The sequence below is a fragment of the Nicotiana tomentosiformis genome, chromosome 6 (genome assembly GCF_000390325.3).
Source record: "Nicotiana tomentosiformis chromosome 6, ASM39032v3, whole genome shotgun sequence".
Lineage (NCBI taxonomy): Eukaryota > Viridiplantae > Streptophyta > Magnoliopsida > Solanales > Solanaceae > Nicotiana > Nicotiana tomentosiformis.
Genome location: NC_090817.1, coordinates 134,883,696 through 134,910,119, shown reverse-complemented (window position 1 = coordinate 134,910,119; position 26,424 = coordinate 134,883,696). Strand labels below are relative to the sequence as shown.

Here is a 26,424-nt window from a genome sequence, read left to right as displayed (position 1 = left end):
AGTTTAATTACATCAAGTGAAGAAATGTAAACAATCCTATACATAGTATCTCTTGACTGCGTCTAAGTTGATAGGTTTTGGCCAAATCTCTCTGTCCATTTCTGCAAGTATGAGTGCTCTTCCTGTTAATACTCGATGAACTATGTAGGGACCTTGCTAGTTGGGTGAGAACTTCTCCTTGGCTTCATCCTGATGTGGTAAGATCCGCTCTAGCACCAACTGCCCCGGTGTGAATTGCCTTGGTCTGACTTTTTTATTGAAAGCTCTTTCCATTCTGTTCTCGAAGAGTTGACCGTGACATACTGCATTCATTCTCTTTCCATCAATGAGAGCCAGTTGTTCATAGCGGCTCTGTACCCATTCTGCATCACTGAGCTCGGCTTCTTGTATAATTCTCAAAGAAGGGATTTCTACTTCGGCAGGAATAACTGCTTCAGTGCCATAAACCAACAGATAAGGAGTTGCCCCAGTTGATGTGCGAACCGTGGTACGATACCCTAGCAGAGCAAATGGAAACTTCTCATGCCATTGCTTGTAATTTTCTACCATTTTCCTTAGTATCTTCTTGATGTTCTTGTTGGCGGCCTCTACAACTCCATTTATTTATGGCTTGTATGCCGTGGAATTCTTATGCTTGATCTTGAAAGTTTCACCCATGGCCTTCATTAGGTCACTGTTGATATTGGCGGCATTGTCGGTGATGATTGACTATGGCATTCCGAACCGACAAACAATGTTCTCCCGAACAAAATCTGTGATGACCTTCTTAGTTACAGCTTTGTAAGATGCGACTTCAACCCATTTTGTAGAATAATCTATGGCCACTAGAATGAACCTATGCTCATTTGAAGCAGCGGGTTCGATTGGACCGATAACATCCATGCCCCAAGCGGAGAAGACCAGAGTGCACTTGTTGCATTGAGTTAATTCTGAGGCACTCGTATCATATCAGCATGTATTTGGCATTGGTGACATTTCTAAACATACTTGACGCAGCCTGTTTGCATAGTCATCCAGAAATGCCCTACTCTTAGTATTTTCTTGGCTAAGATGAAGCCATTCATGTGCGGTCCGCAAGTTCCGGCATGTATTTCCTCGAGCAATTTGGATGCTACCTTGACATCGACGTACCGTAATAATCCCAAGTCAGGAGTTCTTCTATACAGAATTCCTCCGCTTTGAAAGAAATGGTTGGCTAATCTTCGAAGCGTGTGCTTCTGAGTATGGGTAGAGTGCTCTGGATATTATCCTTTTGGCAAATATTCCTTGATGTCGTGGAACCACGGATTTCCATCGCTCTCTTCTTCAACATGAGCACAATAAGCTGGTTGTTTATGAATTCCTATTGGGACAGGATCAATGAAGTTCTTGCCTGGGTGTTGTATCATGGAAGATAGAGTAGCCAATTCATTTGCGAACTCATTTTGAACTCTCGGAACATGTTTGAATCCCATCTTTGTGAACCTTTTGATCAGCTCTTGCACACAATGCAAATATGGCAATATTTTGGTGTTCTTTGTGGCCCATTCTCCTGGAACCTGGTGCACCAAAAGGTCTGAATCTTTGATTGCCAGCAGCTCCTGAACATTCGTGCCAATGGCCAATCGGAGTCCCAAAATGTAGGCCTCATACTCTGCCATATTGTTGGTGCATGGAAACCTGAGTTTTGTGGATACCAGATAGTGTTGGCTGGTCTCTGATACCAAGACAGCTCCCATACCTACTCCTTTGAAGTTTGCTGCTCCGTCGAAGAACATTCTCTAACCATCATATGCTTTGGTGATATCTTCTCCCACGAATGACACCTCCTCGTCGGGAAAATACGTTTTCAATGGTTCTTATTCTCCGTCTACGGGATTTTCTGCCAGATGATCTGCCAATGCTTGTACTTTGGCTGCCTTCTCAGTTACATAGTCGATGTCAAACTCGCTCAGCAATATTTTCCACTTTTCTAACTTACCCGTAGGCATGGGCTTCTGAAAGATATATTTCAGTGGATTCATCCTTGATATGAGATATGTAGTGTATGCAAAGAAATAATACCTCAACTTCTGAGCTATCCATGTCAAAGCACAGCAGGTGGATTCCAGCAAAGAGTACCGGGCTTCGTAGGGTGTGAATTTCTTGCTCAGATAGTATATTGCCTGCTCATTTCTTCCAGTTTCATAATGTTGTCCCAAAACGCAACCGAAAGCTCCATCCAGTACAGACAAATAAAGCAGCAGTGATCTTCCTGGCTCTGGTGGGACTAGAACGGGCGTTTTGGATAAATACTCCTTGATTTTGTCGAAGGCTTTCTGGCATTCTTCATTCCAACTTGTTGCAGCACCTTTCCTCAGCATTCTGAAGACCGGCTCACAGATCACGGTTGATTGTGCTATGAAACGGCTGATGTCGTTAAGACGCCCTAAGAAGCTCATCACATCTTTCTTATTCTTTGGAGGTGGCAAGTCATGTATAGATTTGACCTATGATGGGTCAAATTCAATCCCTCGATGACTGACGATGAATCCTAACAATTTTTCGGCAGGGACTTTGAAGGCACACTTTGCAGGATTCAGTTCAGATTGTACCTTCGAAGCCGATCAAAGAATTTCCTCAAGTCTGATATATGATTTGTGCTTCTTCTGGATTTGATGATAATGTCATCCACGTACACCTCTATTTTCTTGTGTATCATGTCGTGAAAAATGGTTGTCATGGCTCTCATGTAAGTGGCTCCAGCATTCTTCAAACCAAATGGCATCATTTTATAGCAGTACATTCCCCATGGTGTGATAAAGGCTATCTTTTCGGCATCCTCTTCATCCATCCATGTCACGACCCAAAATTCATAAAGGTCGTGATGGAGCCGGACTCCACTGTCAGGCAAGCCAACACTAAATTGTTAATTAAATCCTCATTTTAATATTTCTGAAATCGTAAATTTACTTTAGTTTGTCTAGTAAAAGATGAATTTACATAATAAATAACACTATTTTCCAATTCCAATAGTGAGCATCCCATAATCATCCCAGAACCTGGTGTCACAAGTGCATGAGCCTTTTCTAGAAATTTAAAATAAAATACAATAACTGTGCGGAATACAACTTGGACAGGTAATAAAATACAATACTCTGAAGGAGACTCTGCTGGCTGCGTTGCATCGAATAGAAAGCAGCTCACCTAAGTCCTCGCCATAATCGCGCCTCTGCGTCCACAAGGCCACTAAATATCTGTGTACCTGCACAAATATGTGCAGCAAGTATAATATGAGTACGTAAATCAACACGTACCCAGTGAGTATCCCGTCTAACCCTGAAGAAGTAGTGACGAGGGGTCGACTTCGACACTTACTATGGGCTATAAATGGGATGTCAATGATATAATTAAGTATGGATTATATGAAAGGTTGCAAGCTCAATATATTGAAGTAAGCAAGCAAATCTTTCATAATTAAGAAATCTCCAAATTTAACTCCCATTATTTAACAATTTAACCCAGACCGAGGGGGCAATAACATTATTTATAAATTTCAAGGCAAGCAATACAAGCATGCGCAAATCATAACAACATCACTATGCGGAACCTCAACACATAAGAAATTTACCAAGCTATTTCACAACTCACACGGCACAATATAGTATTACATGAAATAGCCGACGACGAAACGACATCCAACGTCCGAATACTACTACATAAGGAGCGCTATGCTGAAATGAACATATCCGGCCTGATATAGAGTGCATATTTATATTTAAATCCATCCGCGAACCTCAAGCCGATTCTGATTGCACCGTACTAGGCTAATAACCTTTCAAGGATCCATAATAACCCTTTTTCCCATAACACACAAGAACAACCATCATAACCAGAACAAACTTCCACAGTTCACAACCAAGTGAACCGAGCGCCCTCTAGGCATAAATTCTCGAATCAGCGATATTACCACAATCTTCATACTTGGTTTCAATCTTCACTCAATCAAGTGACTACATGCCACTCTTACACAATCTTTCCGTAGGACACACTCCCACGACCTTCCGCACCAGGTAACAAGTCTGCACATCCATACCACCGGTCATACTAATGCTGTAAAGCATATCAAGAATCCACAATCAGTACGCAAAGCCTCTTACACAGGACACTGATCTCAGGTGACGCTGGAGAGAATACCAGCTTATTCTAAACATCTAAATTCCTTTTCCTAGTCATCTGAGCTCATGACATCCTTGTCAATACCGAACTGCAACCTTAATCCCTAATCTTTCAAATTTCATGCCGCTCACTGCACCTATCTTACCAATATGCGAGGACCCAAGAATTGCATCATAGCTCCTAAACCACTAATAAGATACACAATTCACTTGTAGAAACCTTTCACTTTACTCGTTTCAGGAGAATCATTGCAACACATGATTGAATTCTCATAACCGTAGAACACACAAATCCTCAAGTAGTGGTCTAAACCACCATAACCCTTCCGGGATCCGCCTACACATAACAGACCATAATACTCGAATGCATCCAAATACAATCAATTACGGCGGCCATCAAGCCTCGCACGTCCCGCCATAAATCACATGCATAATCTAATCACGCTGGAGGAACTGATCACTGCCATCATCATGCCAATTCAACCATGGCTAACCGATCCGACTTCTCCTAACTTATCCTTAACTTGTCTTAGAAATAATAATAACTCCAGTCAACATATAATGAACTCAATCCGCATTCATCCTGAGTTGCCTTGAATCACGAGGCCATGCTGTCTCAAATCCCACGAACCATCTTATACCCTGCTTGTGCGCATATTCGCATCTTCAAGTGGTACACCCATTCTGATAATTCCACTATGAGTCCGAAGTTATTTTCTCTCATTCCTCCAATACTACACCGCAGACCGAAGGTAACATAGAACACTCCAAGCCCCTTTTCATAATCTGCAAAAGCTCGATACTCAACCATACTACTGGCTCGTAATCCTTAGGCACCGCACTCTGAATTTTTTTTATTTTTTTTAACCCACTAGAATCATTGCTGCGAGTCACCCACTCTGACCCGGTCCCGAATATAATCAACTCCAAGGCTCTACTAGCACATGAACGCTCTCTCAAAGAAGTACCCGGCCTAATCATTTTCCTTATACACCACTTCCACATGAAGCCTAGACTCTAAGTCTTCCCCAAACCTGGACACGAATCGATAAGGCCAAATATATCACACATTCCTCAAATCCTTTTCTCAAATTACCGTTGATGTTCTCTTCCCTTAGTCATGGTGACCCATCAATACACTGATAACCAGAAACCGCACTAGTTGACAATTACGGAATCCAATCATAGACAACGGGGCTCTCCCACTTAGCATGAAGCTACCATTGCATAACCCTGGAACCCACCAAGATTCTTTATCTCCTATTGACATGATCTTGCACAATAAACTCGCCAAATTTCCTCGAAATCCTTATGTTAAACATTTCATGAACATTCTGAATCACAAGCCATATTCACATATTCGACCTCTTACTGGATTACTAGTAAAATTTTTCGTAGAAGCTTTATCAACACCACGCAACCGCTAACCTGCTCACAGGAGATATCCCACCTGTGGAAATTCTATCCCGACATCCTCCAACAACGCTGCACCTAGTACAATTACCATAAAGCCAACAAACCATCCTGATCCCGTGCTCATTCACCAGTTGCACAAGCCCGTAGACCTAGTCACTGTCCACCATGAATCCCCAATCACTCTAACTTCCCCCAAGGCGTATTGTCATCCTACCACAAAACCCATATGCAACTCTACCACTCTCCTACTTTGGTCAACCCTCTCCTTTAAGCAACTACTCGACTCCTGTTTTTTTCACACTTGGCCTTCTAGAAGTTTAACCATCACGAGACATATCCCACATGTCCTTCCTCATCCTTCAGTGCCCGGTTGTTGCCTTAAATCAATATCTATATCTGTAGCACTTGAACCAATAGTTCGCCACCAACTTTAAACCTCCCCGAAGATCATCTTCCTTGAGCCCTCAACATCCGGAACACCGATTCAATCTTGAACCACCGCATACTGCGATCTCTGACAGTCGCTTCCCCGACACTATTTCACAATACCCTACCCTGAAGGCAAATTAATGAAGACCATAAAACCAACGAACTTAACACATTCAATCAAAGGCGACGATACCACATTATTGATGAAAATTCTACCACACTCGAAAATACCAAATCTCGTTATTCCATCACCCCAAATATAAACATTCCTAGTCTGATTACCTTTCCTTTGTCGAAAATAAAATACTGGATCTCTGAATCATGCACTGAGTAAACCTCTTTCCAAGTCATTTACTTCTTCGACGCATAGACAAGCATCCTTCCATTACATAAACACGGTGCGATAGCAACGCACGAATCATCATAACAATTGGCGCATAGCCCCAAAACTATCAGAAATACAACTACTAAGCTGAGATGACAGAACATCCTTCCACATGGCGACGCCGTTAGCCCAATTGAATACACAGGAAGAAACATCCTGCTCTACATCAGTAGTGCCATTAAAATTCCTTGATTCCAATTTATAATAAGCGCTTCGCATCACATAAGATTGAATAGGAAGGAAATTGAGGCATAAGCCTCAAAGGAATCGAATCGCACGATGAGGAATCAAGAAGGGAAGTGCTCCTATCAGCTCGGTAGCCTCTCAAAGATAAGTAGAGATGTCTCCGTACCGATCCACAAGACTCTACTAGACTCGCTCATGACTCGTGAGACCTAAGTGAACCTAGTGCTCTGATACCATGTTGTCACGACCCAAAATCCATAAAGGTCGTGATGGCGCCGGACTCCACTATCAGGAAAGCCAACACTAAATAGTTAATTAAATCCTCATTTTAATATTTCTAAAATCGTAAATTTACTTCAGTTTGTCTAGTAAAAGATGAATTTACAGAATAAATAACAATGTTTTCCAATTCCAATAGTGAACATCCCATAATCATCCCAGAACCCGGTGTCACAAGTGCATGAGCTTTTTCTAGAAATTTAAAATAAAATACAATAACTGTCTGGAATACAACTTGGACAGGAAAGAAAATACAATACCCTGAAGGAGACTGTGCTGGCTGCGGTGCAGCGAATAGAAAGCAGCTCACCTAAGTCCCCGCCATAATCACGCCTCTGAGCCCACAAGGCCGCTAAACATATGTGTACCTACACAAATATGTGCAGCAAGTGTAGTATGAGTACGTAAATCAATGCGTACCCAGAAAGTATCCCGCCTAACCCTGAAGAAGTAGTGACGAGGAGTCGACTTCGATACTTACTATGGTCTATAAATGGGATGTCAATGATATAATTAAGTATGGATTATATGAACGGTTGCAAGCTCAATATTTTGAAGTAAGTAAGCAGTTCTTTCATAATTAAGAAATCTCCAAATTTAACTCCCATTATTTAACAATTTAACCCAGGCCGAGGGGGCAATAATATTATTTATAAATTTCAAGGCAAGCAATACAAGCATGCGCAAATCATGTCGAGGTTGTACGACCCTATCCAACAAATATTTAAACTGTACACTGCAGAGGGTCGAATGATGCGAACCATAGATGCATCTATTTAATCTACCGAGGCGTTCGGCTCATTCCACAAAGATAAACACATTCAAACAGTCAATCAAGACTTCAACAAGGGAGAATTATCCAAGGAAATGGCAATTGCTCTTTTAACAGTCAAGAAATGATGTTTAGCTTTTTAGAAAGTTTATTTACCAAGTTTGATATGATTTAGGCATTTAAATTGACAACAAGGTTGTGAATACTACAAGTAGAGCATGCTTCTGGGTCCTAGACTACCCAGATTTAAGCATAATAATAGCTACGCACGGACTCTCGTCACCTCGTGCGTACATAGCCCCCACATATAGGAGTGCATATTGATTTATTTCACCTATGGGTAAATTCCCTCTTACAAGGTTAGAAAGGAGACTTACCGTGCTCCGAAATTCCATAACCGGCTCCAAGGCCGCTTTGACAATTCAAACTGATGCCCATCGCTCCAAAACTAGTCAAATATGATGCAACCGAATCAAAATATACTTTAATACTCATAATTAATCATTTTATTACAAATTTCCAACTCCGTTCGAAAAGTTGATAAAATCACCCCCGGGCCCATGTGCCCGGATTTCGAAAATATTTGAAGATAAACTTTACCCATAACCCCACGAACTCAAATATATAATTTATTCTCCATTTCATGCCCAAATTCGTGATTAAAATCCAAGAATACCAATTTCTAGGTTTTCTACCAAAACCCCACAATTTCTACAAATTTCCATGTCTAAATCCGTATATAAACCTTGTATTTAACTCACAACCAGAAGAAATCACTTACCTCTTGATGACGATGGAACCCCCTCTCAAAAATGCTCTCAAAAATCGCCTAAGTCCAAGCGGGAAATGGGCTAAGTCTCGGAATAAAAGCCCTTGGCTCCAGTTGCAGATGTAGTATTTTCGACAAATGCATCGCAAATGCGAAGCCAAGATGCCCCTACCCAGGTCACAAATGCGAAGGGGACAGGTCCGCAAAAGTGACAAATTGTTCGCCAATGCGAACCCCTTAGAAAATTCCCACCCTTCGCAAATGCAAACCACTCCTCGCAAATGCGATGTTCGCATTTGTGACCATTACATCGCAAATGCAATCACACCAGAACCAGCACTCCAACTTCTTAACAAAACACTCTCAAGACACTCCGAAACTCACCCGAGGCCCCCGGGACCCCGTCCAATCACACCAACCAGTCCAATAACATAACATGGACCTGCTCGAGGCCTCATATCACATCAAACAACATCGAAATCATGAATCGCACCCCAATCCAAGCTTAATGAACCTTAGAACTTCAAACTTCTACATTCGATGCCGAAACCCATCAAATCACGTTCGATTGACCTCAAATTTTGCACACAAGTCACATTCGGCATTACGGACCTACCCCAACTTCCAGAACCGGAATCCGACCCTGATATCAAAAAGTCCACTCCCGGTCAAACTTCTCAAAAGCCTTCAAATTTCTAACTTTCGCCAAATGACCCCAAAATGGCCTACAGACCTCCAAATCCACTTCCAGACGCGCTCCCAATACCAAAATTACCATACTGAGCTATTCCCAGACTCGAAATCCCAAACAGACATCGATAACATTGGAATGCACTTCTACCCAAATTTATGAAATTCTTCCAAAATGTTAACTTCCACAATAGGCACCGAAACGCTCCCGGGTTATCCAAAACCCGATCCGGGCATACACCCAAGTCCAAAATATTATACGAATATGTTGGAATCTTTAAATCCCGATTCCGAGGTCGTTTACTCAAAAATCCAATCTTAGTCAATTCTTCCAACTTAAAGCTTCCAAAATGAGAATTTTCTTTCAAAATCAACTCTGAACTTCCGAAATTCCAATTCCGACCACGCGTACCAGTCATAATACCTGAAGTGAAGTTGCTCATGGCCTCAAACTTCTGAACAACACGCTAGTGCTCAAAACGACCAGTTGGGTCGTTATAATCCATATCTGATGATACCTTGTGAAGCAATCCACAAAGGACAGGAGTTCATGCTTGGCACATTTGTTGATCAATATGTGCATATTGGGAAATGGGAAATCGTCTTTGGGACTCACCCTATTTAAGTCTCTATAATCAACACACACTCTGACTTTCCCATATTTTTTTGGAACTGACACAATGTTGGCCAACCAAGTCGAATATTCAACCACTCCGAGAACCTTGGCTTTGATTTGCTTGGTGACCTTCTCTTTTATCTTAAAACTCATATCCGGCTTGAATTTTCTGAGCTTCTATTTTACCAGTGGACACATGGGATTGGTAGGTAGCTTGTGAGTCACTATGGATATGCTGAAACCAGTCATATCATCGTAGGACCATGCAAAGATATCTTCATACTCTTTTAGGAATCGGACATAGTCTTCCTTCTATGATGGTGATAGGTGAATGCTTATACGTGTTTCCTAGGCCGTTTCGGAGTCCCCTAAGTTAACTGCTTCAATTTCGTCCAAATTGGACTTTGGCTTGTTTTCAAATTTTTCCATTTCTGTAACGATTTCCTCAGGCATCGTATCATCTTTCAGGTCTTCTGAATCACTATCCTTATGTTGCGCTGTCTCATTACATGTCACAGTCGTAGGCTCATCGGGATAGGTAATAATAATGATGAAAAGAAAAATGTAAAAATAATAATAAATACAAAAAATAGTAATACATTAAAAAAAATCTTAAAACGTCAACAAGTGCGGCTTGATGGCTCGAGCAATTATTTCAAAACAGAATACTGAAAAATGTCTCAAATGCTCAAAACTATTTTAAAAGTAATTCATGCTAATTTGCGAGGTTACCCAGGAGCACAACGGGCCCAGGATGGTGCAACGGTCCAGTTCTTGAGAAGATGCCAGTATGCACGAACCAACCTTTGGGAATGGGAATAATCAAAAAAAAGAAAAAGCAAAAGGTAACCAAGTTAGTACGGAATATTAAAAGAGTGTTTGCGATATTAAAACATGTTTCACAAAGTCATTCAATAATTCACGTCCTAATTTAGGGACCTCATTGTACCGGAGGTAGGCCTAAGCGACACATAGACTTGGAAAAAATTGATGCCAACATTTGCGTCATTTCATTAATGTGAAAATGAGGCAAACATTCACTAAATCGACAATAATAATAAAGTGAGTAATGGCATTTAGCCTTATTTACAATTGAAATCTAAAACTAAGCTACAAAGCTGTAAAGATATTTCAACCAGTTAAGTAGCAAAGGTGGGGTGTTTTGGACCATACCGAACCTGGGGACTTCGTGCTTCATTTTCAGTAAACAAACAAAGGTTAGCCCTTACCCCCTCCAGATTTGACTACTTACGCAACAATGATCAACACGTTGGCACATTTTCTTCAAGTAATGCACATAATATGATAGTGTCCATTAGGATTGTGAAAATCCCGTCGGACTTTGGATAAGGCTTATCTTAGCGGGCTATTACGTTAACAACGTCATAACCCGTACTACGTTTAACATGATGCATGTACATTTGATGTTGGAGTAAGGTTTCTAGAATGGTCTAGACTGGTACTTTCAAGTGGACAACTTGAGAGGGAAAGGCATGGGACAGTCGACTGCACCGTTGATCGACTAGTCTACCGCAAATAAGCCTTTCCGATTTAAAAAGGGTAATTCTGGAAGAGCGCGGACACTCATTAAGTGCCGCTATGTTGATAATTGGCACGGGTGGAGTATGATGTGGAACATGCATTATGCAGAGATAATAACAAGTTGCCAAGTATTTGCATGATAAATATGTAAAAGCAGTAAATACGGTAATAAGTTAAAACATGAAAAGCATAAGAAAGAAAGACAAAGGAAGAAGATAGTTCGTGGAATATATGCGAAAATATAATAGAGCAAGTAAGGGAGTAGGGATGAGAGAGGCATGATATAGCAGTCTTTAAACAAAATGAAGAGTAGTCATAGCAAATAATGGCGAACGGCAAAGGGATGTGCATGTTATAACAAAGAAAATAATCCACATAAGCCAAGTTCATTATGGTAAGAGCCTATGTATTTTCCCAATAGAGTCGCCATGCTGTCGCGCCCCGTTTTTCCACGAAAGCGGGTTTCGATGTCGTGAAAACTATTTTGAGTAGGAGGTAAAGTGCTAAAAGAATAAGAGTCGCCATCTAACGGGTTTTAAGGTGTGTTAGGGCACCTATTAAGTAAATAACTCTATTGACTAGTCAACGCCACCAAAGATCGGGTAAGGGCTCAGATTACCTCAAAGAGAATATGTTAGGCACACTTCGAGGTCCACAACTGTGGGTCTCGACCGAACTTAAGATTATGTGGATTATAATTAGGCAAGATAAACAAAGAGAATAAGGGTAAAAGAAATTTATAATAACACAATGAGAATTAAGGATTACAAGGATATAACTATGACGGTCTATATTAGATGGCTAAAAGTATAAAGAAGAGAAGGGGGGTCCTAAGTTTTTTAGCTTAAGGATCACCCCGTATAACATAAATAATATTTCGCAACTCTCTTGAGGTAGGGAATTACTCATATTATTCAGCGGGCACAGACTATCATCTCCCACTACCCGATTACTATGTTAAAGTTGTTTACTTAAGCGCTCTAATTCAATTCTAAGTCGTGCCCTATGCGTGCACTTCCCGTCCCGTACCAATGGTCCAGGAGGTAGCATTGGACCTCTATTTAAAGTAGGTTCAATACTTTACTTAGGCTGCTCAAAATGATGAAACTAGGTGACATACAAAATAAGTTGGACTTCATGTAAGGGCAGTTAGGGGGCTCAAGTTAGCCTCCACATTTAAATAACAAATGCACACAAAACCGGTTCTCACATTAGGCGTTAGATAGTTTTAGAACTGAGACAAATTAAAGCCATTTAAGCCCTGTAGACATGGTTTCTATATGACCTTGGATTAAAACGTGCAAGCAGTTTCAGATGCAAAATGCCGCTTTAAGCGTATAGATATGATCTCTAGGTGATTTACACAGTAGGGGTAGTGAGAACCATCAGAAATATTCAGAATTACTCATGTTTTATCCTACGGGAATGCTCTCTAATAATGGCATGGCTAAGCAATGAAACAGTGTTTGAAAGTTCAGTATTTATCCTTTAAAGTGAGTGGTAATACCCCATAGGCAGGATTTCTAATGATTAACGATTGAAACTGATTTTGTATACTTAGCCCCTATTGGCATGTTTTCTAGGTGAGCAGTATGATAACAATAGCAAATTAACCAATTAAAGTCCTATAGGTGTGATTTCTGGATGAAGATCAATAGAACATAAGCTAGTATAATCCTATAGGCATGGTATCTAATGAATAAGCTGCAGTTATTGAAGGAATGGTTATTGACATTTGTTTCATATAGGCATGCTGTCTAGTAACACATGGCAGTAGACATAGGAATAAATAAAGCACGTATGCCTTGATAGTAGACAAGTTGTGTGAGTGTGTGATTCTCCTATTGGCATGACATCTACCAGTGTACATGGAAATTGAATAGCATATATTACATGTTGGATAAAATAACAAGTAGATCATACGAACCCTATAGGCATGTTTTCTACGCTTTCATGCAAACATTAGAGTATGCCCATTTACCTGATTTCACTAACACCCTAATTGTTTATTACAAAATTATTACAGACCCAATGATGAATGCAATTATAAAATATTATACAAGCAATAATAGTAAGCCTATAGCAGGCCCAAAAGAAGATACCCAGTATTGCATGGGCCTTCAACAAATGCTTTCCTCACAAATAGCATACTCAGATCCCAACAAGGGACTATATTTATCAGCACAGTCCAGAAACCATAGAGGAATTCAAACCAAACCAAACAACCATATATTGATCATATGACCCAAACATTGAATCATACAAAAATAACTTAAACAAACTAATTTGCATATTCAGTAGATAGAATGAGGAAAGAACTGAGTGTCAGAGACAGCTAAGGTCTCAGTAGTAAAGAGAGTGACCAACGAACCCCAAATCCTAGTGTGTCAGAGTTCACAAGGGTCTCTAGTGGATCCCGAGCAGTGCTCACACTAGGGAGGTCATTAGAGAGAGTCTTAATGGCCTTGGCTTTTAGCCGGCCAAGAGTGATAGATTCATAATAGTATAGGTAACCAATGTGAGCGAGAGAACAGTGATTAAGGGACAGAATTTGGGGAGATGCACTTGTAGTTTAGAAAGCAGACATAGCAAAGTTGCTTAAAACACAGAACATACTAGTTAAGAGGGTCAACAAAACTTGGATGAATTTTGCTATTACAGGTTTACCACTTAGCAAGAACTAACATATTGGCAGAAAACACATTGAGAGAGTTAGAGGAGAATCAAGTTTCCTGAGATTACAAGATTAACATACAAAGGTGCATAATACCAAACAAGTCTAAGTAGGGCACTAACTTAGAAGGTTTAAAACTTAAGGGTCCAAATTATGCTAAGTATCCATCCCAAATCAAAAGACAAACATGTTAACTTACACCGTGAAGCAAAACAGTGTCAAACATAGTAGGGAAACACAAATTAAGATAGCCATTCTAAAGGTCCCAAATAATCACTGAGGCTACAGAATCATGCAAACCAAAAACATGTTGATGGACACATTAACAGGGGAAGCAAGTCATAGTTGATAGTGAAGGTCTTAACATAGATTAGAACGCATTACAAATGAAAGTCAGCCAGGAATTCAGAATAGAGTAGGAATGAAAACTCATGTAAAATAGTAAATGTAAACGTTCATGTGCCAAAACATTAGGCTAAATGAACTTAAGAGGGTCTAAATTATTCAAGGGAAGCATATTCAAATAACATCTCTCAAAAAACTGGCAATTTTAGGTAAAATTCAAATGCTAAAGAGGTTCAGATCATAAGACAAGTTTATTGCTAGCAAAGTTACACACAGAGATGGTTTAAGAACACATTAGGTCATGAAATTCAGAGGCGTGAATATGCAGGACATAAACACAGAAGAATGAAATCGTGAAGCCGGGAGACTTACCAGTTATCAGTTGAATAAACAGACAATGAGAAAAAACAAATTCCATAGTGCTCTGAATGTCAACAAAGAGCAAGAACCCAGATTCTTAGTGCGTGAGAGTTCCCAAGGGCTTCAAATGAACCCCGGGCAATGAAAGCAGCAAGAAAAGTTGAAAATCGAATTCTGGTGGCTTGGCTTTCAGCCGACCAAGAATCAGAGTATAGAACAATAGAGTAATAGCTTCGATTATTTTAGTGAATCAGGGTAAATAAAAAGTCTGTCTCAAAGGGGAAAGGGGATTTTTTTATATAGTAGTAGCAATCAAACAAAAAAGTCAAGGAAATACTGTAAAATCAACATAAATAAGGAAATAATAACATGAAGAATCAGTAAAAGTCAGATTAGAGAAAAATTAGGTAAACACTAGTTGACAGAAATCGAAAATTGGCCGGAGATCTTGGCTAATCGGACCCATTTAGCCTTGATATAAATGTATCTAGATGAAATATTGTCTGAATCCCAACTATTAGAACGGATTCCCTTTGATTTGAAGATTTGTACTTTGCCAAAAATAGAGCAAGTGCTATGTAATACCGCAAAGAGGTAACTAGTGGAGAAGGAACATGGATATGGTAAGTAAATAATAGGTGAATCCCATGTCTAACGGAATTAGAAAAGGGATTGGTGAAGGGAGGCGATTAGGGTTCTTCAGAAAGAGGCGAGACAGAGAGAGTTTAGAGGCGGCGGGTAGTGAGATTTGTCTCTAAGGTTTGGGGTATTGGGAGTATAAGGAAAATGGGGGGAGTGTTGTGAGCCATTGATCAATTTTGATCAACGGCTCCGATTTAAACATGTTGGGTCGGGTTTTGGACTGGGTAGGTTCATTAGGTTGTTTGGGCTGCTGGGGTTAATCGGCTAAGGGTCTATTGGTCCGAAATTAATCCTAATTTTGGGGCAAATTTTAAAAATAAAAAATTAAGGGAAAATAATTTAATAATAAATTATAAGAAATGCTCGTTATGCAAAGTAATATTTTAAAATAATAGTAGAATATTATAAAAAATATAAGATATTATTTTGACCTTAAATAAAATGACAAATGCAATAAAAATTATAAAATATAGGCTATTATTGCAAGATTGTGCAAATGGCCTAAAAATACTAATGTAATTATAAAAAATAGAGTAAAATATCTTAAGCAAGTATTATAGATGCAAAATAATAATTTTATGTAATTAAGGCATCACAAAATAATTGAAAGGAGTAATTAAAAAATATTCAAGTAATTTAAATGCAAAAAAATTGATTTTAAAGAACTGAAAATTATGGAAAATTATAGAAAAATACTTGTATAGATTTGTAACTAAATAATGATGCCAAGTGATGTTTTGAAAGTATATATACTATTCCAAAAAATATGAGGGGAAAATTGGATATCAATAGCTGCCTCTCTTTACCCGGGAATGATGAAAGAGTTGTTAGGTAAAGAAAATGATGACCAATTTTGTCCGAATTAAGTGAGGAATGATGTGGTTTGAAAAATAGGGTCGAACCCTAGTTCTTGAGTTGCCTACATACCCTTGGTGTTACGGGAATCAGGCCGTGTGTAGTTCTGGACCCAACGGTGAATGAAACCGATTGAGTTGTTATAGGAGTGTTCACATGTTTCAGAGAGGGTTCTATTGGGTAGGATAGTATCAGATGAATTTATGTAGAGTCATGCATGTGAATCTGAAACATTACGGATTTATCACAGAGCAAATATCTAAACGGTCATAGAGTAAAAGTGGGCAATTACTGGTGATCGGTTACGTTTGAAATAATTGAAGGATGTGAATGTTATGAACGGAAATCGGAGTGAAGATTGCTCCCATTTGTAGAACGGTTATCTCATGGATTACCTGTAAAACTTAAAACACGGTACATGCGAATATATATATGGATTATTGCGAAAATTTAAAATATGATGCAAATTCCCTTTGGACCATAAAGGTTGTCTTTGGACGGTGAGGATGATATCCTTATTCCATGACGTCCTGGGCCATGAAGCGCATGAAAAGGATACGCAGGCCATTAAATGGTGTCCTCGGGCTATAAGGATGGTGCCTCTGGATGATGACGCCTTTGAATAGTGATGTGCAATATTGAAAGATCCTCAAGCCATGGCATGGTATCTCCCGGCTATAAGGATGATGCCTTCGGACTATAACGCCTTTGGACAAGACGGCGGTGTTTCAGCCCACGAAATGCAAAACTATGATGCTTGGTCACATGTTGGATAAAACAACAAGTAGATCATACGAACCCTATAGGCATGTTTTCTACGCTTTCATGCAAACATTAGAGTATGCCCATTTACCCAATTTCACTAACACCCTAATTGTTTATTACAAAATTATTACAGACCCAATGATGAATGCAATTACAATATATTATACAAGCAATAATAGTAGGCCTAAAGCAGGCCCAAAAGGAGATACCCAGTATTGCAAGGGCCTTCAACAAACACTTTCCTCACAAATAGCATACGCAGATCCCAATAGGGGACTATATTTATCAGCACAGTCCAGAAACCATAGAGGAACTCAAACCAAACCAAACAGCCACAGATTGATCATACGACCCAAACATTGAATCACACAGAAATAACTTAAACAAACCAGTTTGCATATTCAGTAGATAGAATGAGGAAAGAATTGAGTGTTAGAGACAGCTAAGGTCTCAGTAGTAAAGAGAGTGACCAACGAATCCCAAATCTTAGTGTGTCAGAGTTCACAAGGGTCTCAAGTGGACCCCGAGCAGTGCTCACACTAGGGAGGTCATTAAAGAGAGTCTTAGTGGACTTGGCTTTCAACCGGTCAAGAGTGATAGATTCATAATAGTGTAGGTAACCAATGAGAGTGAGAGAACAGTGATTAAGGGACAAAATTTGGAGAGATGCACTTGTAGTTTAGAAAGCTGACATAGCAAAGTTGCTTAAAATACAGAACATACTAGTTAAGAGTGTCAACAAAACTTAGATAAATTTTGCTATTACAGGTTTAACACTTAGCAAGAAATAACATATTGGCAGAAAACACATTGAGAGAGTTAGAGGAGAATAAAGTTTCCTGAGATTACAAGATTAACATACAAAGGTGCATAATACCAAACAAGTCTAAGTAGGGCTCTAACTTAGAAGGTTTAAAGCTTAAGGGTCCAAATTATGCTAAGTAACCATCCCAAATCAAAAGACAAACATGTTAACTTACATCGTGAAGCAAAACACTGTCAAACATGGTAGGGAAACACAAATTAAGATAGCCATTCCAAAGGTCCCAAATAATCATTGAGGCTACAGAATCATGCAAACCAAAAACATGATGACGGACACATTAACAGGGGAAGCAAGTCATAGTTGATAGTGAAGGTCTTAACATAGATTAGAATGCATTACAAATGCAAGTCAGCGAGGAATTCAGAATATAGTAGGAATGAAAACTCATGTAGAATAGTAAATGTAAACGTTCAGGTGCCAAAACATTAGGCTAAATGAACTTAAGAGGGTCTAAATTATTCAAGGGAAGCATATTCAAATAACATCTCTCAAAAAACTGGAAATTTTAGGTAAAAATCAAATGCTAAAGAGGTTCAGATCATAAGACAAGTTTAATGCTAGCAAAGTTACATACAGAGATGGTCTAAGAACACATTAGGTCATGAAATTCAGAGGCATGAATATGCACGACATAAACACAGAAGAATGAAATCGTAAAGCCAGGAGACTTACCAGTTATCAGTTGAATAAACAGACAACGAGAAAGAACTAATTCCACAATGCTCTGAATGTCAACAAAGAGCAAGAACCCATATTCTTAGTGCGTCAGAGTTCCCAAGGGCTTCAAATGAACCCCGCGTAATGCTCGCACCAAGAAAAGTTGAAAATCGAATTTCGGTGGCCTTGGCTTTCAGCCGACCAAGAACCAGAGTATAGAACAATAGATTAATAGCTTCGATTATTTTAGTGAATCAGGCTAATTAAAAAGTCTGTCTCAAAGGGGAAAGGGGATGGGTTTATATAGTAGTAGAAATCAAACAACAAAAATCAAGGAAATACTGTAAAATTAACATAAATAAGGAAATAATAACATGAAGAATCAGTAAAAGTTATATTAGAGAAAAATTAGCTAAACACTAGTTGACAGAAATTGAAAATTGGTCGGAGATCTTGGCTAATCGGACCCATTTAGCCTTGATATAAATGTATCTAGACGAAATATTGTCTGAATCCCAACTATTAGAACTGATTCCTTTTGATTTGAAGATATGTACTTTGCCAAAAATAGAGCAAGTTCTATGTAATACCGCAAAGAGGTAACTAGTGGAGAAGGAACATGGATATAGTAAGTAAATAACAGGTGAATCCCATGTCTAACGGGATTAGAAGAGGGATTGGTGAAGGACGGCGATTAGGGTTCTTCAGAGAGAGGCGAGACAGATAGAGTTTAGAGGCGGCGGGTAGTGGGATTTGTCTCTAGGGTTTGGGGGTATTGGGAGTATAAGGAAAATGGGGGGAGTGTTGTGAGCCGTTGATCAATTTTGATTTGATCAACGGCTGCGATTTAAACATGTTGGGTCGGGTTTTGGACTAGGTAGGTTCATTAGGTTGCTTGGGCTGCTGGGGTTAATCGGTCAAGGGCCTATTGGTCCGAAATTAATCCTAATTTTGGGCCAAATTTTAAAAATAGAAAATTAAAGGAAAATAATTTAATAATAAATTATAAAAAATGCTCTTTATGCAATGTAATATTTTAAAATAATAGTAGAAGATTATAAAAAAATGTAAGATATTATTTTGACCTTAAATAAAATGACAAATACAATAAAAATTGTAAAATACAGGCTATTATTGCAAGATTGTGTAAATGGCCTAAAAATACTAATGTAATTATAAAAAATAGAGTAAAATATCTGAAGCAAGTAATATAGATGCAAAATAATAATTTTAGGTAATTAATTTATCACAAAATAATTGAAAGGAGTAATTAAAAATATTCAAGTAATTTAAATACAAAAAAAATAATTTTAAAGCTCTGAAAATTATGAAAAATTATAGAAAAATACTTGTATAGATTTGTAACTAAATAATGATGCCAAGTGATGTTTTGAAAGTATATATACTATTCGAGAAAATATGAGTAAAAAATTGGGTATCAATAGTTGCCTCTCTTTACCCGGGAATGATGAAAGAGTTGTTGGGTAAAGAAAATGATGACCAATTTTGGCTGAATTGAGTGAAGAATGATGTGATTTGAAAAATAGGGTCGAACTCTAGTTCCTGAGTTGCCTACATATCCTTGGTGTTACGGGAATCAGGCTGTGTGTAGTTCTGGACCCAACGGTGAATGAAACTGATGGAGTTGTTATGAGAGTGTTCACATGTTACAGAGAGGGTTCTTTTGGGTAGGATAGTATCAGATGAATTTATGTAGAGTCATGCATGTGAATCTGAAACGTTACGGATGTATCATAGAGCAAATATCTAAACGGTCATAGAGTAAAAGTGGGCAATTACTGATGGTCGGTTACGTTTGAAACAATTGAATGATGTGAATGTTATGAACGGAAACCAGAGCGAAGATTGCTCCCGTTTGTAGAACAGTTATCTCATGGATTACCTGTAAAACTTAAAACACGGTGCATGCGTATATATATATATATGGATTATTGCAAAACTTTAAAACATGATGCAAATTCCCTTTGGATCATAAAGGTTATTTTTGGACGGTGAGGATGATATCCTTAGACCATGACGTCCTGGGCCATGAAGCGCATGAAAAGGATACGCAGGCCATGAAATGGTGTCCTCGGGCTATGAGGATGGTGCCTCTGGATGATGACGCCTTTGAATAGTGATGTGCAATATTGAGAGATCCTCAGGCCATGGTATAGTGTCTCCCGGCTATAAGAATGATGCCTTCGGACTATAATGCCTTTGGAAAAGACGGCGATGTTTCAGCCCATGAAATGCAAAACTATGACGCTTGGTCACATGCAAAGATGATATAAGACAAGGCTTAGTCTTGTGTAAGATAAGTGCAGTGCTTATCCCTATGTGAATAGAGGGATAGTGCTAGGTTTTAGGTAATGTAGTGGAGACAATATTTAATCTTATGCAAGGAAAAGGCAATGCTTAGCCTTATGCCAAAAGGGAAGACAATGCTTAGTTTTGTGCAGGGAAAGACGGTGCTTAGCCTTATGCAAGAAGAGGAGACAATTCTTAGTCTCATGTAATTAGGGGTGAGAGTGCTTAGTCTCATGCAAGGAAAGGCAATGTTTAGCCTAATACAAGAAGAGGAGACAATGCTTAGTCTCATGGAGATAATACTTAGTCCCATGTAATTAGGGGAGACGATGCTTAGCCTCATGCAAGGAAAGGCAATGTTTAGCCTCATGCAAGAAGAGGAAACAATGCTTAGTCTTATGGAGACAGTGCTTAGTCTTATGCAATTAGGGGAGACAATGCTTAGTCTCATAGAATTAGGGAGGCAATGATTAGCCTCATGCAAGAAGAGGAGACAATTCTTAGTCTCATGGAGATTGTGCTTAGTCGCATGCAATTAGGGGAGACAATGTGTAGTCTCATGGAATTATGGAGGCAATGCTTAGCCTTATGCAAGAAGAGGAGACAATGCTTAGTCTCATGCAAAGAAGGGAGATAATACTTAGTCTCATGCAAGGAAAGGCAGTGCTTAGCCTTATGCAATTAGGGAGGCAATGCTTAGCATCATGCAAGAAGAAGAGACAATGCTTAGTCTCATGCAGGGAAAGGCAGTGCTTAGCCTTATGCAATTGGGGAGGCAATGCTTAGCCTCATACAAGAAGAAGAGACAATGCTTAGTCTCATGCGAAAAAAGGCAATGCTTATCCTTATGCAAGAGAACGATAAGTGACGGTGAGAAAGTAAAGTATTTCTTAGCTGGAGGTGTTTGTGCTAGGTAATTTGTCGTCATGAAAGTAGTGACTTGATGTATCTATGGATAATGTTGTTTTATCGTGCCTGCATCCAAAGAAAAATCGTGAGTTTTGTGGGGGGGGGGGGGGGGGGTTCGTGCTTTTGTCTTCTTGATCGGCCTCTGCTCCTGTTTTGGGATCTTGTTTGAGTTACCCTGAGCAACATCTGGCTATCATAGAAACATAATTTCGAAAAATATGCAATGCATTTGATAAATATAGTCTTTTGAAATGTAGTAGTATACGACATCAAATAATTTAGATGAACCGGTGACTGTGACATATTTTAGATACATTGCGACCTCCTTGGTTTAGCATTTTAAGGGTCCCCTTCAAAATTCTGCCATAGTTTAAATGCATACTTCTAACAATACTTTTGGTTGTTCCACATATGACGAAGTTGGCTGAACTTGTGATCTTGCCCCAGTTTCTGATCGTGGGGAAAATGAATATTTTATTAAGATGTGACCGAACACACAGGGCTGACTACATATCCCCTCTTAAATGGGAATCAAGTCAAGCGTAGTTCAGTTACATCAAGTGAAGAAACGTAAACAATCCTAAACATAGTATCTCTTGACTGCGTCTGAGCTGATAAGTTTTTTCCAAATTTCTCAGTCCATTTCTGCAAGTATGAGTGCTCCTCCTGTTAATACTCGATGAACCATGTAGGGACCTTTCCAGTTGGGTGAGAACTTCCCCTTGACTTCATCCTGATGTGGGAAGATCCGCTTTAGCACCAAATGCCCCGGTGTGAATTGCCTTGGTCTAAACTTTTTGTTGAAAGCTCTTGCCATTCTGTTTTGGTAGAGTTGACCATGACATACTGCATTCATTCTATTTCCATCAATGAGAGCCAGTTGTTCATAGTAGCTCTGTACCCATTCTGCTTCACTGAGCACGGCTTCTTGTATAATTCTCAAAGAAGGGATTTCTACTTCGGCAGGAATAACTACTTCAGTGCCATAAACCAACAGGTAAGGAGTTGCCCCAATTGATGTACGAACTGTGTTACGATACCCGAGTAGAGCAAATGGAAACTTCTCGTGCCATTTCTTGTAATTATCAACCATTTTCCTTAGTATCTTCTTGATGTTCTTGTTGGTGGCCTCTATAGCTCCATTCATTTACGGCCTGTATGCCGTGGAATTCTTATGCTTGATCTTGAAAGTTTCACACATGGCCTTCATTAGGTCACTGTTGAGATTGGCGGCATTGTCGGTGATGATTGACTCTGGCATTCCGAACCGACAAACAATGCGCTCCCGAACAAAATCTGCGACGACCTTCTTAGTTATAGCTTTATAAGATGTAGCTTCGACCCATTTTGTAAAATAATCTATGGCCACTAGAATGAACCTATACCCATTTGAAGCAGCGAGTTCGATTGGTCCGATGACATCCATGCCCCAATCAGAGAAAGGCCAGGGTGCACTTGTTGCATTGAGTTCATAGGGTGGCACTCGTATCATTTCATCATGTATCTGGCATTGGTGACATTTCTAAACATACTTGATGCAGTCTATTTCCATAGTCATCCAGAAATACCTTGCTCTTAGTATTTTCTTGGCTAAGACGAAGCCATTCATGTGCGGTCCACAAGTTCCGACATGTATTTCCTCGAGCAATCTGGATGCTTCCTTGGCATCGACGCATCGTAATAATCCCAAGTCAAGAGTTCTTCTATACAGAATTCCTCCGCTTTCAAAGAAATGGTTGGCTAATCTTTAAAGCGTGCGCTTCTGAGTATGGGTAGAGTGCTCTGCATATTCTCCTTTTACCAAATATTCCTTGATGTCTTGGAACCACGGATTTCCATCGCTCTCTTCTTCAACAAGAGTACAATAATCTGGTTGTTTATGAATTCCTATTGGGACAGGATCGATGAAGTTCTTGTCTGGGTGTTGTATCGTGGAAGATAGAGTGGCCAATGCATATGCGAACTCATTTTGAACTCTCGAAACATGTTTGAATTCTATCTTTGTGAACCTTTTGACCAGCTCTTGCACACAATGCAAATATGGCAATATTTTGGTGTTCTTTGTGGCCCATTCTCCTGGAACCTAGTGCACCAAAAGGTTTGAAGCTTTGATTGCCAGCAGCTCCTGAACGTTCGTGTTAATGGCTAATCGGAGTCCCAAAATGTAGTCCTCATACTCTGCCATATTGTTGGTGCATAGAAACCTGAGTTTTGTGGATATCGGATATTATTGGCCGGTCTTTGATACCAAGACATCTCCAATACCTACTCCTTTGAAGTTTGCTGCTCCATCGAAGAACATTCTCCAACCATCATATGCTTCAGTGATATCTTCTCCCACGAACGACACCTCCTCGTCGGGAAAATACGTTTTCAATGGTTCGTATTCTCTGCCTACGGGATTTTCTACCAGATGATCTGCCAATGCTTGTACTTTGACTGCCTTCTAAGTTACATAGACTATGTCAAACTCGCTCAACAATATTTGCCACTTTGCTAACTTACCCGTAGGCATGGGCTTTTGAAAGATATATTTCAGTGGATCCATCCTTGATATGAGATATGCAGTGTATACACAGAAATAATGCCTCAACTTCTGAGCTATCTATGTCAAAGCAGAGTAGGTGCATTCCAGCAAAGAGTACCGAGCTTCGTAGGGTGTGAATTGTTTGCTCAGATAGTATATTGCCTTCTCCTTTCATCCAGTTTCATAATGTTGTCCCAAAACGCAACCGAAAGCTCCATCCAGTACAGATAAATAAAGCAACAGTGGTCTTCCTTGCTCTAGTGGGACTAGAACGGGCAGTTTGGATAAATACTCCTTGATTTTGTCGAAGGCTTTCTGGCATTCTTCAATCCAACTTGTTGCAGCATCTTTCCTCAACATTCTGAAGATCGGCTCACAGATCACGGTTGATTGTGCTATGAAACGGCTGATGTAGTTGAGACGCCCTAAGAATCTCATCACATCTTTCTTATTCTTCGGAGGTGGCAAGTCCTGGATAGCTTTGACCTTTGACGGGTCCAATTCAATCCATCGACGACTGATGATAAATACTAACAATTTTTCGGCAGGGACTCCGAAGGAACACTTTGCAGGATTCAGTTTCAGATTGTACCTTCAATGCCGATCAAAGAATTTCCTCAAGTCTGCTATATGATCTGTGCTTCTTCTGGATTTGATGATGATGTCATCCACGTACACCTCTATTTCCTTGTGTATCATGTCTTGAAAAATGGTTGTCATGACTCTCATGTAAGTGGCTCCAGCATACTTCAAACCAAATGACATCATTTTATAGCAGTACATTCCCCATGGTGTGATAAAGGTTGTCTTTTTGGCATCCTCTACATCCATCCAGATCTGATGATACCCTACGAAGCAATCCATAAAGGACTAGAGTTCATGCTTGGCACAGTTGTCGATCAATATGTGTATATTGGGCAATGGGAAATCGTCTTTGGGACTCGCCCTGTTTAAATCTCGGTAATCAACACACACTCTGACTTTCCCATCTTTCTTCGGAACCGGCACAATGTTGGCCAACCAAGTCAGATATTCAACCACTCTGAGAACCTTGGCTTTGATTTGCTTGGTGACCTCCTCTTTTATCTTCAAACTCATATCCGACTTGAATTTTTTGAGCTTCTATTTTACCGGTGGACACATGGGATTGGTAGGTAGCTTGTGAGTCACTATGGATATGCTCAAACTAGTCATATCATCGTAGGACCATGCAAAGATATCTTTATACTCTTTTCGGAATCGGACATACTCTTCCTTTTCTGATGGTGATAGGTGAATGCTTATACGTGTTTCCTTGGCCGTTTCGGAGTCCCCTGCGTTAACTACTTCAGTTTCGTCCAAATTGGACTTTGTCTTGTTTTCAAAATTTTCCACTTCTCTGACGATTTCCTCAGGCATCGTATCATCTTCCAGGTCTTCTGAATCACTATCCTTATATTGCATTGTCTCATTACATGTCACAGACGTAGGTTTATCGGGATAGGTAATAATAATACTGAAAAAAATATAAAAATAATAATAAATACGAAAAGCAGTAATGCATTAAAACAAATCTTAAAATGTCAACAAGTGCGGCTTGATGGCTCGAGCAATTATTTCAAAACAGAATACTAAAAAATGTCTCAAATTCTCAGAACTATTTTTAAAAGTAATTCATGCTAATTTGCCAGGCTACCCAGGAACTCGACGGGCCCGGGATGGTGCAGCGGTCCAGTTCTTGAGAAGATGCCAATATGCACGAACCAACCTTTGGGAATGGAAATAATCAAAAGAAAGAAAAAGCAAAAGGCAAACAAGTTAGTAAGGAATATTAAAAGAGTGTTTGCGATATTAAAACATGTTTCACAAAGTGATGCAATAATCCGCGTCCTAATTTGGGGACCTCATTGTGCCCGAGGAAGGCCTAAGCAACACGTAGACTTGGAAAAGATTGATGCCAACATTTGCATTATTTCAATAATGTGAAAATGAGCCAAACCTTTACTAAATCGACAATAATAATAAAGTGAAAATGAGCCAAACCTTCATTTGAAGTAAACAAACAAAGGTTATCCCTTACCCCCTCCAGATTTGACTACTTACGCAACAATGATCAACACGTTGGCACATTTTCTTCAAGTAATGCACATAATATGATAGTGTCCATTGGGATTGTGGAAATCCCGTCGGACTTTGGACAAGGCTTATCTTAGCGGGCTATTACATTAACAATGTCATAACCCATACAAGGTTTAACATGATGCATGTATAGTTGATGTTGGAGTAAGGTTTCTAGAATGGTCTAGACTGGTACTCTCAAGTGGACAATTTGAGAGGGAAAGGCATGGGACCGTC

At 39.5% G+C, this 26,424-nt stretch overlaps 2 protein-coding genes across 2 annotated transcripts; both read right to left on the bottom strand.

Annotated features, from left to right (window-relative positions):
• Positions 1-1,244: 1,244 nt before the first annotated feature.
• Positions 1,245-1,757, bottom strand: LOC138894809 (uncharacterized). The gene has a single exon (XM_070179539.1). The coding sequence runs from the start codon at positions 1,755-1,757 to the stop codon at positions 1,245-1,247; it is 513 nt and encodes a 170-aa protein (XP_070035640.1).
• Positions 1,758-22,094: 20,337 nt separating this feature from the next.
• LOC138894808 (uncharacterized) lies at positions 22,095-22,710 on the bottom strand. The gene is made up of 2 exons (XM_070179538.1): positions 22,411-22,710; positions 22,095-22,229 (listed from the first exon to the last, which is right to left on the bottom strand). The coding sequence occupies exons 1-2, from the start codon at positions 22,708-22,710 to the stop codon at positions 22,095-22,097; spliced, it is 435 nt and encodes a 144-aa protein (XP_070035639.1).
• Positions 22,711-26,424: the final 3,714 nt, after the last annotated feature.

Bases quoted from the DNA above. Each gene is read 5' to 3' on its own strand.
- LOC138894809 (XM_070179539.1), bottom strand. From the start codon at position 1,757: ATGTTCTTCGACGGAGCAGCAAACTTCAAAGGAGTAGGTATGGGAGCT.
- LOC138894808 (XM_070179538.1), bottom strand. From the start codon at position 22,710: ATGAATGGAGCTATAGAGGCCACCAACAAGAACATCAAGAAGATACTA. The intron at 22,230-22,410 runs GTATGTCATGGT...GAGTATTAACAG, and splicing joins ATGGAAATAGAATGAATGCA to GAGGAGCACTCATACTTGCA.